General features: G+C 37.6%; 1 protein-coding gene across 2 annotated transcripts in view; it reads left to right on the top strand.

Annotated features, from left to right (window-relative positions):
• The window catches only part of DNAH7 (dynein, axonemal, heavy chain 7), a 384,437-nt gene that overhangs the window by 323,653 nt on the left and 42,176 nt on the right, over positions 1-18,608 (top strand). For both annotated transcript variants that reach the window (XM_011997181.1, XM_011997180.1), the window contains exons 57-58: positions 3,238-3,438; positions 10,399-10,560. In XM_011997181.1, the coding sequence (XP_011852571.1) occupies positions 3,238-3,438; positions 10,399-10,560 (363 nt within the window). The remainder of the gene's footprint in view (positions 1-3,237; positions 3,439-10,398; positions 10,561-18,608) is intronic.

The following is an 18,608-nucleotide window of genomic DNA, read 5'->3' as shown; positions in this document are numbered from 1 at the left end:
AATTGGAATACAGTAGAACTGAATACAGGAAAACATTCCCACAGAATTCGCTAAAGAAACTGACATGGGAATCAGTGACAATTTTTAAAATTCTCTTTTATACAGTAGCCAAAATAACTAAAATATAGTTATTCAAAGATCTGGAGGAAACAGGACAAGTTCATCTGTCTCTTTTTAGTTTTCTTTTCAGCTTTGAATTTTAGGAGTTGCTGCAAGACTGCCAGTGCCTTTCACCTCCTCCTTATGTTAACAGTCTATTTAATTTATTCTTTCTATCCCTTCTATCAACAACCAAAGACTACAGAATTTTCCATTTGTTGCCATGACTGTTTCCTACATGAATTGACTTGCTTTTTACCTAAGTGTTTATAAGATTCTTTGTCGAAGAGAGGTTTTTAGGGATGCATGTGTTTGACTTTTTGAGACATGTGACCCAATTAAATTGTAATATAGTTAATGTTAACATTTTTAAAAATAACAATATTGATGTTTCTTAAAATGTGATTTTAAATAACATCTTTACTATTCTTGTACACAGGGGTATGGGGGATCAAAACTTAGCTCTTTATCTCTTGGTCAAGGCCAAGGGCCCATTGCTATGAAGATGTTAGAAAAAGCTGTCAAGGAAGGAACCTGGGTTGTTCTTCAGAATTGTCACCTTGCCACGTCTTGGATGCCAACCCTTGAGAAAGTCTGTGAGGTAAAAATGCAAGTTTATACTTATTAGATTGTATTCCCTGAATCTAATTAGTAATATATATAACATTCAGGTAGCTCCATTCCTCTCTAATTTGGAGAGTTGCAGGTTAGTGCTTTGACTGGATTCCAGGAGAGAGAGGCTCACATTGAAAACCAGATCTGGAGGAACAGAGGTGAGAACATAGCCAGGCCTTGGTAAATCCCTCTTAATGGGGACAAGGGCTCATCCAGTGAGATGGAAATATCCTCAATCCCGAGCAGCAGGCTCGAGGAGGAGAGTAAATCACAGGGTAGACACGTATCAACTTCCTTTTTATAACAATGGCCTCAAGTAACCAAGGAGGACTGTTCAAGGTGAAATTCATGTGGCACTCTAAACTCAAAGGCTTCAGAATGTCACTTTTCTTTATTTCTCTCCCAGTTGGCCGGTTACCCTGCCACAGTAGAACAATCTGAAACCAAAAGGGCACTGTTCCCACCCACCTTGCAGGGGGTCATGGGATTTCCCTGTTCTGGTTGGCAGAAATTGCAGGAAAAAAACTCCCTGTAGCTCAACTGAGTAAACAGAAAGCCTGGCACTTGATCTCAACAAACACAGTGCAAATGAATCCTCTGGAATTACCCGTGACTCTAGCCCACTCCTAATTCCCTCCTAAATAACCATGGTGGTGATAGAAGTTGCACCATTCACTCATCTGGCTTTGTTTTTTCTTTATGTCACTTAGCGCCAGTTTGTTCTGGCCGTGTCTCCCACTAGAATGTAAGCATCATGAAGACAGTGACTTTGTCTTTATCTGTTGTATCCTCTGCTTTCCCTCCAGCACCTTGAACAGTGAGGTGCATAGGATACAATCGGTAGATATTTATTGAATTAGTGAATGGATATTGCTTCACTGCCTGACTCTTTTCGATGGCCTCCCAAGGCACGCACAACAAAGTTCAAACCCCCAACATGACCTACAGCACCCTTCAGAACCTGACCTTTGCCTGCTTCTCCAGTTTCTTCTCAGGCCACTTTCATCGTGACTTCTATGCTCCAGACTTTTGAACTGCTTTCACTTTTATTGGTGCAGCGCACTTTCTCAAGAATATAGGTCATCATAGTTGATGTAATTTCTGCCTGAAAAACTATTCTTTTTACCATTTGCCTTACAACATCTCCTCATGCTTCACGCCTTGTATCAGAGGTGTGTTGTTGTTGTTGCTGTTTTGAGATGAAGTCTCAATCTCTCACCCAGGCTGGAGTTCTGTGGCATGATATCGGCTCTCTGCAACCTCCGCCTCCCAGGTTCAAGCGATTCTGGTGCCTCCTCCTCCTGAGTAGCTAGGATTACAGACGCCCTCCCCACCATGGACAGCTAAATTTTTGTATTTTTAGTAGAGACAGGGTTTCACCATGTTGTCCAGGCTGGTCTCGAACTCTTGAGCTCAGGTGATCTGCCCGTCTTGGCCCCTCAAAGAGTTGGGATTACAGGTGTGAGCCATCATGCCTGGCCTATCAGAGGTTTTATATTTGTGCCTGTCTGCTTATGATTCATCTGTCTCCAGACTGTTCTCATGACCTGTTGAATTGCATTATATATACCCATCACAGAGTCCTGTAAGAGAGAAATCTGTCTCTGATGGATTGGCTCAGATTCCCATTAATCATGTTACTGAAGTCACTAGACCATAGGGCAGCTAGTAGGAGAAAAAGAATGGTGCTTTCACCCACCATATTATTATTAAAAACATAGACATCTATGCCTCCTTCCTTATCCACCCCTTCACCATAGGAATGCTCAGGGTTTTTTTTTTTTTTTTTTTTTACCGATAGAGATTTGCCATTTCAAGAAACATAGATAACACTGACATGGACAAGTCGGGGAGGTAGCAGTAGGAAGTGGGACTGGACAGGAAGGGAGGGAAAGGTCCATGATAATTCTTCCTAGGCCCTATACGGCCTTGCAATGGTGCTAATTGAGTGTTTTGTTACCCTTGGCAGTCCAGGTGTGACCATCCCCTTGAATAAATAGAGCGATTAGTACTAAGTTTTGATGTTTCAGACTATCCCAGTTTTTCTCACCTTTAAAATACTCTCTCTCATCTAATCTCTGCTTGGTTTAATATTGACTTATCTGAGTGCGTTGTGTATTCTAACAACCTGGCTACAGCAAGAAAAATGGATTAGTCTTAATCTAGCCCTGGGACAGAGAATTATTTCTGTAAATATTTCAGCAACATCAGTGCACATACAAGAGTTTTGGGGATGTCTTAGTTATTTGGACCAACTCTGAATTATATAGCACTTTTGTAAACTTTATAGTCATATGAATTAATGTTACCAAGGAGAATGATAGCACGCTGGGCCTTCTCAACTATGCATTATTGTTTTAGGAGCAGAATCAGATTTTAAAGCTTTTGCCGAAAATTGTAGCAGTTACATTTCTACTTTGTAAAAATACTTCCTCCCCCTTCCAACTCATCCTTCATATGTATGCTCTTGAGATTTTCTTTGGGTTTTATTTACCCTTTTGTATCTGATTTATTTTCTTACAGGAGTTAAGCCCAGAGACAACACATCCAGATTTCCGAATGTGGCTGACAAGTTACCCATCTCCAAATTTCCCTGTGTCAGTACTGCAGAATGGAGTGAAAATGACCAATGAAGCACCAAAAGGTTTACGGGCTAATATCATTCGATCATACCTCATGGACCCGATCTCTGATCCAGAGTTCTTTGGCAGCTGCAAAAAGCCTGTTAGTAATGGTTAAGTCTTGTTACCTCGGTCCTGTAAAGCAGTTCAAGTGGCCCCTGGTGATCATGGATGTGTGCACTGAGTAAAACTAAAAATTAAATAGGCCTCCTGCACCGCAGTGCAGTAGGTTTTGATAACTGATTATTGACTGTGCTGAAGTCAATTTTATTAATATTTTATTTTAATTTTGGCACCAGCCTCATTCCTGCTCAGCTGAGATCTTTTGGGGTGTCATTAATAATGTAGCTTTCTATTTAGAAAGTCAGCTGTAAGACATTCCCAGTACAAATCTGCAAGGTTGGAGAATCTTGTTTCAGGATATTAACTGAGCCTTGTGCTATTTGGAGCCATGTCTCTAAATTAAAACATGAAAATATTTCCTTCATATAACTATAATGAGAGCCAAAATGATTTTACTCCTTGATTGATGGGACTCATAAGGGTTTTTTTTTAGCGTCACCAGGCAAGCAGGGAAACCACCCACTGCTTTCATGATTAGAATTGTGTATGTGAATGTCTGTGACCTAAAATTGTTTCACAGCGTTTTGCCATAATTAAAAATGGAAGAGTTTCTTTTTAAGAGGGGTTATGAACCTTCGTAAGTTTTTGCTATTAAAAAGCTCACACGCTTGATGTCTGAATTTGTTTTAAATGCACATCAAAAGAAAACATTAAAAATAAAGAAGTACTTTCATTAAACAAAAGTCTTGGGTACTAAAAAAAAGGGGGGGGCCTATATTTAAAACTAAGTCAAACCACCTCTTAAGCTTCTAAGACCTGCCATAGGACTAGCTTTTGCATTGATTAGGCCCAGAGAGAGCACGTTACTCCCAGACAGGTGATGGGGGCATTTCTGCATATGATGGACTAGACAGAGCCTCTTTGTAAAATTTAACTCAAACCCTCCCTTTCTTCTAGATCAAAAGGTCTCTCCAGCAGTAGTCGCATATATTGGAGATCCAGGATTTTATGAAACACAGCCCAAACCAAAACCAAAGTCTCATTAAATGCCAAAGCAGCACATCATAATTTTTGTTTTAACTTTTTATTTGAAAATAATTTTAATCTTACAGAAAAATTACAAGTAAAAAAATAGTACAAGGGCCAGGCATGATGGCTCACACCTGTAATCCCAGTGCCTTGGGAGGCTGAGGCAAGAGGATGGTTTGAGGCCAGGAGTTTGTGGTCAGCCTGGACAATATAGTGAGACCCATAGCTCTATAAAAAATAGAAATAAAAAATTAGCCAGGCCTGGTGGCACACACCTATAGTCCAGCTACTCAAGAGGCTGAGGAGGGAGGGAGCTCAGGAGTTTAAGGCCGCAGTGAGCCATGATCACCTCACTGCACTCCAGCCTGGGTGACAGAGCAAAAAGACCCTATTTCTAAATAAACAAATAACAATAGTACAAGGAGCATCCTACACTTTTTTACCCATATTCATTTCCTGTTAACATTTTATTCCTTTTGCTTCATCATTTGTGTTTCCTCTCTCTTCCTCTTCCCCTCACCATTCCTCCCCCGCCCCCACATCAGGTGCATGTATGTTAGTTAAGTTAGATATATGATGGCCCTTTATCATTACATTTTTTGATGTAAATTTTGTAAGAATAGGGATATTATCTTATTCTGGTATAGTTATTACTTTTAGTAAGTTTAAGAAGGATACGCTGTTATTTAATCTATCATTTGTGTTTCAGTTTTGTCAGTTGATGCAGTAATGTCCATTAGAGCATTTTCCTGTCCATGACAGTATTGGTTTAGTATTAATAGGCTCATCTTTTTAAATCTGGCACATTTCCCCAGCCTTTCTTTGTCTTTTATGACATTGATATCTCTGAAGAAGTCATCTCCCCCGGTTTTTTTTTTTTTTTTAATGTATGTGTGTGTGTATTTTTTTTTTTTTTTTGTACTTTCAACTTTTATTTTAGATTCAGGGGAAACATTTACAGGTGCTGAGGTTTGGGATATGAATGATCCTGTCACCCAGGTAGTGAGCATAGTACCCAACCATTTTTCAGCCCTTGCCCCCTCACTCCCTTTCCCCTTAGTAGTCCCCAGTATCTATTGTTTCTTTTGTTTCTTTGTTTCTTTGTTTCTTTGTTTCTTTCCTTCTTTCCTTCATTCCTTCCTTCCTTCCTTCCTTCCTTCCTTCCTTCTTTCCTTCTTTCTTTCTTTCCTTCTTTCCTTCTTTCTTTCTTTTCTTTCTTTCTTTCTTGACAAGGTCTCACTCTATTGCCCAGATTCGACTGCAGTGGCTCAGTCACAGCTCACTGCAACCTCCACCTCTCAGGCTCAAATGATTATTCCATCTCAGCCTCATGAGTAGATGGGACTACACGTACACACCACCACACCTGGCTAATTTTTGTATTTTTTTTGGCAGAGATGGGGTTTCACCATGTTGGCCAGGCTGGTCTCAAGCACCTGACCTAAGTGGTCTGCCCTCCTTGGCCTCCCAAAGTTCTGGGATTACAGGAATGAGCCACCGCACCTGGCCTATTGTTTCCTTCTTTGTGTTTGTCTTTACCCGATGTTTAGCTCCTACTTATAAGTGAGAAGATGCAGTATTTGGTTTTCTGCTCCTGCATTAACTAGCAGCTGGCCTCCAGCTGCATCCATGTTGCTGCGAGGAGCATGACTTCATTCTTTTTTATGGCTGCATAGTATGCCACAGTGTATAAGTACTACATTTTCTTAATCCAGTCCACCACTGATGTACTCTAAGGTTGATTCCATGTCTTTGCTATTGCAATTAGTGCTGAGAACATATGTTCTCATATGTTCTCAGTATGGGATTGTTTGGTGGAGTGGTAGTTCTGTTTTAAGTTATTTAAGAAATCTCCAAACTGCTTTCCACAGTGGCTAAATTAATTTACATTCCTACCAACAGTGTATAAGCATTCCCTTTTCTCTGCAGCCTCACCAGCATCCATTGTGTTTTGACTTTTTAGTAACAGCCATTCTGACTTGTATACGATGGTATCTCATGGTGGTTTTGATTTACATTTCTCTGATGATTAGTGATGTGGAGCACTTTTTTATATGTTTCTTGGCCACTTGTATGTCTTCTTTCAAGAAGTGTCTATTCATGTCTTCTGCTCATTTTAATGGGGTTATTTGTTTATTGCTTGCTAAATTGTTGTAAGTTCCTTATAGATTCTGGACATTTTAGACCTTTGTCAGATGCATAGTTTGCAAATATTTTCTCCCATTCTGAAGGTTATCTTTTTACTCTGTTAATAGTTTCTTTTGCTGTGCAGAAGCTCTTTAGTTTAATTAGGTCCCACTTGTCAATTTTTGTTTTTGTTGCAATTGCTTTTGAGGACTTAGCCAAAAATTATTTTCTAAGGCCAGTTTTGAGAAGGGTATTTCCTCCATTTTCTTCTAGGATTTTTATAGTTTGAATTTTTACATTTAAGTCTTTAATTCATTTTGAGTTAATTTTTGAATATGGTGAAATATAGGGATCCAGTTTCATTCTTCTGCATATGGCTAGCCAGCTATCCTAGTACCATTTATTGAATAGGGAATCTTTTCTCCATTGCTTATTTTTGTCAACTTTGTCAAAGAGTAGATGGCTGTAGGTGTGCAGCTTTATTTCTGGGTTCGCTATTCGTTTCCATTGGTCTATGTGTCTGTTTTTCTTTTTTTTTTCTTTTTTTTTTTTTTTTAACCAGTACCATGCTGTTTCGGTTACTGTAACCTTGTAGTATAATTTAAAGTTGGGTAATATGATGACTCTGGTATTGTTCTTTTTGCTTAGGATTGCTTTGGCTATTCAAGCTGTTTTTGGTTCTTTATGAGTTGTAGAATTAGTTTTTTCTAATTCTGTGAAAAATGACATTGACAGTTTGATAAGAATGGTGTTGAGTGTGTATATTCCTTTGAGGTGTATGGCCATTTTAAGAGTATTGATTCTTCCAGTCCATGAGCGTGGAGTTTTTCCATTTGTTTGAGTCACCTGTGATTTCTTTCAGCAGTGTTTTGTGGTTCTCCTTGTAGAGATTTTTCACCTCCTTAGTTAAATGTATTCCTAGGTATTATGTGCGATGGAAGGCAGCTATTATAAATGGGATTGTGTCCTTGATTTGGTTTTCAGCTTGAACGTTATTGGTGTATGGAAATTCTGCTCATTTTTGTACATTGATTTCATATTCTGAAACTTTACTGAAGTCATTTATCAGTTCTAAGAGTCTTTGGCAGAGTGGTGTTTTCTAGGTATAGAATCATATTGTCAGCAAAGAGAGAGAAGAGTTTGTCTTCTTCTTTTTCTATTTGGATGTCTTATTTTTTTCTCTTGCCTGTTTACTATGTCTAGGACTTTCTCTTTGGTTTTTAGTAAATTTCTCATTTTGGTTTTTTTTTTAATGTTTTCTCATAATTAGATTCAGGTGATTCAATTTTAGCCAAGATATTCCATAGGTGATGCTGTATGCTCAGAGATCACATCTGGAGGCACATGATGCCGTTTGTCCCTCATTGATGATACTAATTCTGATCACCAAGACAAAGTATTGCCTTATTTCCTCACTGTATAATAACTGCTTTCCCCTTTGCCACGAATAATCGGTCTGTGGGGGAGATACTTTAGCACCATGAAAATATCCCATTCCTCTTCAAAATCCAGTCCCAACCCAGACTTAGTAATCATTAATGATTCTTACCCGATCCAGTTATTCCTGTGACGATTGTAAAAATATTATTTCCCACCCGCGTGCTCCCTTCCACATTCAACACTTAGCACTCTACTATAAGCGACAGTTCTCCCTTCTCCGCCATTTGTGTATCCATTAATTGGCATGGACTATGAATTCCTAGGCTTTTTTTTCCCCCCCCTCAATGGTACATTAAGTATTTTCATTGCTATACTTGAGTCTTTTGGTGCTCAGATTGTTCCAGAGTTGGTCAATTAGGGCTCGTTCAAACTGCTTCCTCTGTACTTGGTATAGGTTCCATATTTTTAAAAAAATATTCTATTATCTGATGATTAGTAGCAGTAGTACCTCTTACTTTCTGACATAAGATGTTCCAGGCTCATGGTATACCCATCTTGCCCCAGCTCTGGAATCAGCCAGTTTTCTGAAGAATCCCGTTTCCTTTTAATGGAGAATGGCATTAGAGAGCATGGTTTGGGTGTTAGAGGAGCTTATTGCTACTGCATTATCTGTGTTTTCTTGACGCTTTCAGTGGAGAGAACTTAGAAGTATACACATGTACACACATACACAAATGTACAAATATACATGCACACCTACATGCAAATATACGAATATACATACACATGCATGCAGACAAGTTCATGTGCACATAAATACTACATACATATTTTATAAGTGATGAATTCATACTAATGCCTCTAATTTCAGTCACTCTTCTCAGATATCTTTTTTGCTTTTCCTCATTCCATATTTGTATGTCCCTTCTTCTGCAATGAGAAGCCTGGCTTTCAACATATCAGCACATTTACTGATTTGCTCAATTCTCTAATATATTGAAAATAGTCCAGAATTAGCCCTGCATGTTTAACTTCTGTGGTTAAATTTATGCTACTTTTTCTTTTGTCTCCCACTCTCCCTTTCAATTTTATTCTATGAGGGAAACCCTTCCCCTGCTCTTGTATAAGAGGTCATTTCTGTGACTTTCCTGATTACTGTTAGGTAGTAAAGTGTTCTATAGTCATTTTAAATTGCAAAGCCAGCCTTGATTCAAAAACCAAGAAGTGTGATGTAATATATTGATCATTACTTCAACTTTTATTCAAAATCTAGGTTTCCAGTTCTCAGTGTCTCACCTTGGGCCTGTAGTTGGTGGAATTCCTGCCCTTGGGGGAAGATGGAGTTGGCATCTTTCTTTGTGTGACTCCTCCTGCACTTGATAGCTGCTGATGCAGACTGCTCAGCAGCAAGTGTGTGTGAGGGTAAGGCTGGGAGAGGCAGAAATTCCTGATGGGGGCTGCTATTACCTACAGCTCTCTGGACTTGACAAATCATTTAAAGCTGACTCTTGAGCTCTTTGTGAAATCTCTTGTGAGTGTTTTCATGGGTTATCCTTCGGCTCCCCTGCTGGACTCCTGTGACTGTGACTCTGTCACCTTTGGCAGTACCTCTACTCGAGATGGCTGCTCCAAATTCTCCTCAGCTTCTGGTTCTCCAGCACTCCCTTCATACAGGCTCTTACCCTTGGGGTGTCCTCATCCTGTGGCAGAAGTGTTCTTGACCAGGGAACCTTTAAAATGACCCCCAGCTCCCATTCTCAGCCCACACTCCCTGTCTACTCCTTGAGATTCCCACCGGATGGGCCCACTGTAGGAGTGTGGCGACTTCACTTTTACCATCCTCTCCCTGCTTTCCACCCTGCCCCAACTGCAGGGGACATGTGTCAGCTCTCCATGTGGCCCCATCAATTCCTTCTCACTAACTTGAACTTAGAGGGTAGATCCCACACAACCCTCCCCACTGGGAGTTAGGGGAAGGGGACTCCCAGCATGACAGCTGTTCCCTCCCAGGAAATCTCTTCACAAATCCTCTTTCTAGTTCTATCTTCCCTGTTTCCTATTCTCCTTGTGGGTTTTAGAGATCTCTAATCAGTTCGAATTACATCCTTTGACATTTCTCCATGGCGATCTGGGAGCACACATTGGAATTGTTAAGTGTTGCCTTATGATGCTTTAGTAAAGACCTCCAAAATCTGTAACACAGAATTAAGTTAGATGAGCCTCCCATGCTTCCTAAAAACCTGAGGTGCATAGTTGTGTGTGTGTAGCTATGTGACCATGTACACAGATAGATATGCTTTGCATGAAGAGCTGTAGAAACATACTTAATTCTGTTATAATTTGGGATGAATATATCCCTATGCTATTTACGAGTGAAAAGAATTTGCTTTCATTTTAAAATATGGTAAATATAATGCAATATATGGAGAAAATAATGGTGTGGCATCATTTCTTCTCATTACAGGAGGAATTCAAGAAATTGCTTTATGGCCTGTGTTTCTTTCATGCTTTGGTACAAGAAAGACGGAAATTTGGACCCCTAGGTTGGAATATTCCTTATGAGTTCAATGAGACTGATCTGAGAATCAGTGTACAGCAACTCCACATGTTCCTGAACCAGTATGAGGTATCATAAAAATCACAGCAAGGACATTACCTATGTTGTTCTTTATCATGCTATAAGTGTGCTACAGTAAGTGGGCACTTCTGATTAATTTCTGTTCTTACAAAATGAATAGGAGAGTAGTTCCCAACAGCTTATTAAGTAGTACTTTATTATCCTAGGATATTATAACTGCTATACTAGGTAGTTAGGACATCAGTTTGTCTATTAGAAACCCATGTTATATCATTTATTTTGATTACATAAACACTTTGGGAGATCCAAAAGTGATGATAATATACTTATTTTGAAAAGGACTTGAGAAGACTATTAGTCAACCGGGTTCCAAAATGTAAAAAACAAACAGACCAGTTTTCCTCTTTTGTGGAGTATGACTTTATTTTTAGGAAAATGTCATTATACTGTTATTCCAAAGTTTGGACCATTTGTCAGGAAAAAAAAATCTATTTAAGCCATTGGTGTTAACCTGGAGTATAGATTCTGGAAAGAAGCCAAAGAGCCTAATCTTGTCACATCAACCATATTTCAGCCTCTCCAATTCTGATGTACTCATACGCACGCAGCATGGCAGTACCCTTTCTCTCTTTGCTACTTATTAATGGGATTTTCGACATGCCTGTACCTTTTAAGAAGCACTTGATAAATAAACCTTAATGTCCTATAAAAATATGAAGCCTTTTTCTGAAAGCTAATCCTCTAAATTTTGGTAATTTTGTTCAAATTTAGTTTGAAATCTATAACTAAATCATTTCATCAATTGAGTATTAAAAAGTTTTAGTTTTTGAAACGTTTAGTAAATTATGACTTTTTAAAAAGGCTTACAAACAGAAAGGCATTGGATTCTATCTCTACAAAAGTATAGAAGAAACTGAACAAAATAAATACTGAGAGTTCAGATACTGTATCTAACCTTATGTGAAGAATCTTTTATTTGAGCTTCTGTGTTTCATCGGACAAATTCCTGTTCTATAGAATGAATTCAGAAAGCCTTCAATTTTGCAGAATCTAAATTTGACAAAACATTCAAAAGAATCATAAATTTAATGAGCTATTTTCTTGTTGTAACATTTGTGCAAAAAATACACTAATAAGGCAGCAAAAATGCAGTGATACAGAGCCTGAGGAAGTATTCAAGCTATAATTACACTTTTCAATACAAAAAAAAAAAAAAAAAGGATGAGAAGCTCTTCCATTTAACAGTTTGTTCTGAACACTTGTAGGGTATGTTCTAGTTTAAAATATTATATTCTATAGTGAAGAGTCAGTTAAAAGTATGCAGGTATGCAAGGCTGGTTTATATTACAAATTAAGTTAATGAATTCAAAGGCTGACGAAGAAAAATCACATGATCATATCAATAGATGCAGAAAAAACATCTGAAAAAATCCAACTCATTCATGATTTAAAACAAAACAGAGCAAAACAACAACAACAAGAACAACAACAGAAAACCTCTCAGTAAACTAGGAATGGAGGGGAGCATCCTCAACTTGATTAAACAAATATACAAAAAACCTACAGCTAATTGTACTTAAATGGTGGAAAACTAGAAGCTTTCCCACCAAGATCAGGAACAAGACAATGATATTCTTTCTCACTGTTGCTTTTCGACGTTGTTCTAGAAGTCCTAGTTAATACAAGTCCTAGCTAAACAAGACCCCGTCTTAAAAAAAAAAACAAAAGAAACAAATGAACAAAAAACAAAAACAAAAACAAAAATGAAAAAACACAGACTGAGAGAAAATGTTTGCAAAAGACATATCCGATAAAGGACTATTATCCAAAATATCCAACAAACTTAAAAGTCAACAATAAGGAAACAAAATACCAGATTTAAAAAGGGGTCAAAGATCTTAACAGACATCTCACTAATACATATATACAATATGACAAATAAGCATATGAAAGATGCTCCCCACATTATATGTCATCAGAGAAATACAAACTAAAACAATGAGAGACCATTACACATCTATTGGAATGACCAAAATCTGGAACATTGACACCACCAAATGCTAACAAGGGTGTGGAGCAGCAGGAACTCTCATTAACTGCTGGTGTGGGTACAGCCACTATGGAAGATACTTTAGCAGTTTCTTATAAAACTAAACATCCTTTTACCATATGATCCAGCAATCATGCTCCTTTCTATTTTCCCAGTGCAGTTGAAAACTTAGGTCCACACAAAAACCTGCATATAGGCATGTGTAGAAGCTTTATTCATAATTGGCAAAACTTGGAAGCAACCAGGTTGTCCTTTAGTAGGTGAATGGATAAACTGTGATACATTCAGACAATGGGATATTATTCCGTGCTAAAAAGAAATGAGCTATTAAGCCATAAAATGACATGGAAGAAACTTAAATGCATATTGCTAAGTGGGAGAATACAGTCTGAAAAGGCTCTGTAGTCTGTGATTTCAGCTATATGACATTCTGGAAAAGGCAAAATTGTGGAGACAGTAAAATGATTATTGGTTCCCAAGGCTTAGGTAGGAAAGAAAGATGAATAGGTAGAACACAGATAATTTTTATTTAGGGCAGCATAAATATCTGTATGATACTATAATGATATATACACAACATTATGAAACTGTCCAAATCCATAGAATGTACAACACCAGGAGTGAACCCTAATGTCAGCTGTGGACTTTGAGTCCTAATGAATGATGTGACAGTGTAGGCTCATCATTTGTAACACATGTGCCACTCTGGTCATGAATGTTGATACTGGAGGAGGCTATGCATGTATGGGGACAAGGGAATATGTGGGAAATCCCTATACCTTTTGCTCCATTTTTGCTTTGAGCCTAAAACTGTTCTTTAAAAATAGTCTTTAAAAAAAGTACAAATCAGTGAAAAACTTTGGTTACCTATGAGTGATTTGGAACATTATGCCATGCAAACTAATTTGGTGGTTATTCTATTGTTATTGGTGTGCTTTTTGGAGACTATTTTTGCCTTTTAGAAATATCACTCTTGCAACAGAATGGAGAGTGGATTAGAGAGACTTAGCTGGCAGACTGGTTTTAGGAGATGCTAGGAGTTGAACTGTGTCCCTGTAAAAGACATGTTGAAGTCTTAATCCATGGTAATTCAGAATGTGACATTATTTTGAGATGGGGTCATTGAGGGTATAATTAGTTAAGTTATAATGTGGTCATATGGGAGTAGGGTGGGCTGTTAAGCTAATATGACTAGTGTCATTATAAAAAGAGAGAAATCTGAACACACACAGAGAGGAAGACAGCCATGTGAAGACAGAGGCAGAGATTGGAGTTGTGCTGCCACAAGCCAAGGAACATCTGGAGCTACAGCTAGAGGAGGCTGGGAAAGATCCTTATAGAGGCTTGAGAGAGAGTGTGGCCCTGCCAGTCCCTTGATTTCAGAGTTGTAGACTCCAGCACTGTTAGAAAATAAATTTCTATTATTTTAAGCCACCTATTGGTGTCATAGGAAAATAATACAGGAGACTATCATGATAACCCAGGTGGGTAACGATAAGAGCCTAAATGAAATCATTTGAGCAAGATTAGGGAACATGGTAGAGATACAATGGATATGTAGGGGAAATGATTGAAATGACTTAGATATTCAATGGTAAAGGGAGAGGGAGAAGCCTTGGTTGATGTGAGTTTTCTGGTGTGGATTGGTGTTGTTTTCATTTATTAATCCAGACAGGGAATAGAACCAGGCATTAATAGGTATAGAGCAGATGGGTGAGGGGATATCAGGTAAAAATGTCTTTTAGGCTCTTGGCATATAGATATAAAACTCAAGGGAAGAGAGAGCACAAAATAGAGATTTATAGATTATTCAAGTGTTAGGAGAAGCCTGAAAATAGATTTAAAGGGGAGGCTTTGTGCTGTAGAAAAAGAAGAGAACACAGATTATATGTTGGTGAGCACCAAAAAACATTGGTAGGAGAGAGAACAGAAGATGTGGAGGGCAGATGGTGCAGCCAGGAAAAAAACAGGAGTGAGCAATCTGAGTAAATAAAGAGTTTCAAGAATAGTTCATCCTGTTAAATGCTGGAGAGAATAAATTAAGTGCCTGTTGGATTTGTAACAGTAATTTCAAAAGTGTTATATCTCTTTAAATGCTGAACTCCATCTAACTTTCAGGACTTTGCAGAAACAATACAATTTTTTTTTAAAAAAATGGCTAATTTTCACATGTTTTTCTGTGTTTCTTTAATTCATTTATAGTGAAAGAATACGATATTTAAATGTATTAAATAAAAAATGATAAATAATTATGTGGCACAAGTATGAGCTATTTCACTTTCTTCAGGAGTCTTTAAATGACATGTTTCACTGACCAAAGTGGTTCCTTCTATTAAATGACAAGTCAGCAAGTGTTTGACATTCCTCCAGCATAGTAATTATATGGCAAACTTGACAAAACTGCTATTCTTGAGTCACATATAATCATCAAGAGTTAAAGAGGGATTCTTTGCGGAATGTGGATTCATAGCTCACTTTGATATTATTAAGTCTAATACATTCCTTCTTGAACAATCGACATTAGAAAACGGAAGAGGTATTTGACAAGTGAAGCTAGAATAATTGGTTATTTGCTAAAGTAGATTCTTCATATACAATTTCTGTTGGATCAAAAAAGACTAAATAGAAAAAATTAAAAGTGTAAATGAAGAAAATTTAGGTGGATATATATTATCTACTTGGCAGATGGGCAGTTGCTTTGTCATTCTTGTTTTGGTAGGGGTGTGTGTGTGTGTGTGTGTGTGTGTGTGTGTGTGTGTGTGTAAGACCCACCTCTTACCCCTCATTGTGACCCTAACAGATCCCCGAGGCAACCATTTTCACATCCTGGGGCATATGTGCCTGGATATTTTCCTGTTCATATATAGATACACATATAGAAACACAATACACACATAATTTTTTCTCAAAAACATTTTTATAGTGTACATATTTATCTTCAGCTTACTTTTTTTTTTTTTTTTTTTACCTACATATGTTGTGGATAACTTGCAAAGTAGATAGAGATCTTCATTTTAATGACCGCTTATACAGCATTTCCCCTTTTTTGATAATTAAGATTTTATTTTCTTTTTGTTTTTTGCTAATTAAGGTTAAAATGAACTTCTTATATAACCATGAACACTAGTTGTTGACTTCAAGCCCTGTTTTCACCTACTCTCTCCCGCTGCTCATTGTCTCAACCCTCTTGTAACAAGGAACAGGGAAGCAATCCAAGCAGCAAACTGCCACTATTTCTAGAAACTTTAGTAATCTACATGCCCACCAACCACCCACCCCTGGGGAAAACACTCCTCAATTTAATTGGCCCTGGATTTGACCGAACTTCTGAGAGAAACAACAGATAGCATTTACCTCATGGACTCTCAGGGGCATGTTGGCCAAGATTAACCCTTATGAAATTCTCTTCCTCCACATCTCATCTGTCTACATCACAAAGCCTTCTCAGGGGCTAGCTGATCCACCTCTACCGCATTTACTACTTATTTGATTTGCATATGAGTTTTCTTACTAAATTTCATTTTCTTATTATATTTCATTTTTATGGGGTGAGGGTTTGTCAACAGCGCAAGCCCAGGCAGTGTGTGTATCTCATCAAACTCCGCTCACATTTGCAGTTGGAAGCACGTAAATGTTCTGCAATGCTTCCTGATTCGATTTGGTTTTTTCACAAGGGCTTTGTCACTGACACGTGTTCTCCTAAATTCACTGCCTTAAGTTCCAGTTCTACCAAATAACAAGCCTTATAATTTCCAGCATCTAATTCAATAAATTTCTCCTCTCTAATCACTACTACTTACCCTAGTGCTACTGTTTCTACTTGAAAGGATTGCTCAAAGTGGAATCACTAGAATGTTGGATCTATGCACTTTAGATTTTAGTAGGTAACTGTAAGGAGGACATAGAAAGCACAAAAATGATGAAAACATTCTCAAGAGATTACTATATTTTAGTATAAAAATATATATTTTTTGAAATATATGTATATTTTGAGACAGAGTCTTGCCCTATTGCCCAGGCTGGAGTGCAATGGCATGATCTCGGCTCACTGCAACCTCCGCCTCCAAGGTTCAAGCGATTCTTATTTCTCAGCCTCCTGAGTAGCTGGGGTTACAGGTGCGTGCCACCACATCCAGCTAATTTTTGTATTTTTAGTAGAGATGGGGTTTCACCATGTTGGCCAGGCTGGTATCAAACTCCTGACCTCAAGTGATCCACCTGCCTCGGCCTCCCAAAGTGCTGGGATTACAAGTATGAGCCACCGTGCCTGGCCTAGCATAAAATATTTTAAAATATTGCTATATTAAAATATTATAAACTTTGTAGAAGTAAAAGATAAAGAAAAATGGATAAAGTATTTAAAATTTTGTCTGAAAGACTGATTCAATCTTTACAAAGAGCTTTTGAATAAGAAAAAGAAGATAATCATTCAAATTAGAAAAACATAAAAGATCAGAGTGAATAATTTATAAAATAAAGAATACAAATGGTGAATAAGAATTTTGAAAGTGCCAATGTCAAAATCAGAATTAAAAATAATTATATTGTTTTATTGTCAGTTTTTTTCCTAAATGATAATACTCTGTTTTCTTGAGAGTAGTGAAAAATAGAATTTTCTCTACTGCTGGTGGGTGTGTAAATATTTATGCTCAGGATAAAATAAATTGCAATGTGAAAAATCAACACCATTGCATTAATGTTAAAAATTCTATATACTAAAGAACATAATAAAATACTTTTTAAAACTAAGTAGAAAAATTATTTCCACAAATTTGAAAAGTAAGTCAGTTTATAAAAGAGTATATACAAAGAAGTACTATTAAAACTTTAATAGGGCAGGATGCAGTGGTTCATGCCTGTAATCCCAGCACTTTGGGAGGCTGAGACAGTGGATTGCCTGAGCCCAGGAGTTCGAGGCCAGCCTGGGCAACATGGTGAAACCCCACCATTACATGAAGTACAAAAATTAGCCGGGCATGGTGGCATATGCCTGAAGTCTCAGCTATTTGAGAGGCTGAGGTAGGAGGATCTCTTTAACCCTGGAAGTGGAGACAGTGAGCCCTGATCATACCGCTGCACTCCAACCTGGGTGATAGAGCAAGACTCTGACTCAAAAAACAAAAAACTAACAACAAAAAAAACCTACAATACTTTAATAGGAAAAATAGATAGGAGGCTAGTATAAAAAGAACAACAAATGTATTAAACATATGAAATAATTGTGGACCTCACTGTTACTCTAGAAATGCAAATTAAAATATTATTATTGACCTACCATATTAGCAAAGATTTAAAAACTGGGTGCTACAAATGCTTCAGCTTTTTGGAAAAGCAGACTGGTAACGTTTATAAATTGCTTTTTATAAGCTTCTTTCTTTGGAAAGAAAATAATTTCCTTTTCAGGAATCTAGACTGAAGAATCATTAGAAATTTTAAGAAATGTGTATTTAATGAACAAAATTCAGCACATTAAAAAATTAGAAGCAATAAAAGTGTTTAATATTAGAAAACAGCTATTGAAATAGTATTTTCAAAGAATGTTTTATGAAATTGTAAAAGAAATCATGTAAGAATTTGTGAAAAAAAGTATACAGTTTGGCTGGGCTCTGTGGGTCATGCCTGTGATCTCAGCACTTTAGGAGGCCAAGGTGGGCGGATCAGGAGGTCAGGAAATCGAGACCATCTTGGCTAACACAGTGAAATTCCGTCTCTACTAAAAATGTAAAAAATTAGCCGGACATGGTGGCGGGCTCCTGTAGTCCCAGCTGCTCGGGAGGCTGTAGCAGGAGAATCGCTTGAACCCAGGAGGTGGAGGTTGCAGTGAGCCGAGATCGTGCCATTGCACTCCAACCTGGGCAAAAAGAGTGAAACTCCATCTCAAAAAGAAAAAAAGTGTACAATTATATATATATTATATGATTCAAATTGTCAAATATATATAGATATTGAAAGGTGGTGAAGTAACACTGCTGATCTCTGAGTTTTATATATATTATGTGTGTATGTGTGTGTGTATGTGTGTGTGTGTGTATATATATATATATAT

The sequence above is a fragment of the Mandrillus leucophaeus genome, unplaced genomic scaffold, assembly GCF_000951045.1.
Source record: "Mandrillus leucophaeus isolate KB7577 unplaced genomic scaffold, Mleu.le_1.0 Scaffold532, whole genome shotgun sequence".
In the NCBI taxonomy this organism is placed as follows: Eukaryota; Metazoa; Chordata; class Mammalia; order Primates; family Cercopithecidae; genus Mandrillus; species Mandrillus leucophaeus.
This window is presented reverse-complemented; position numbering and strand designations above follow the sequence as displayed.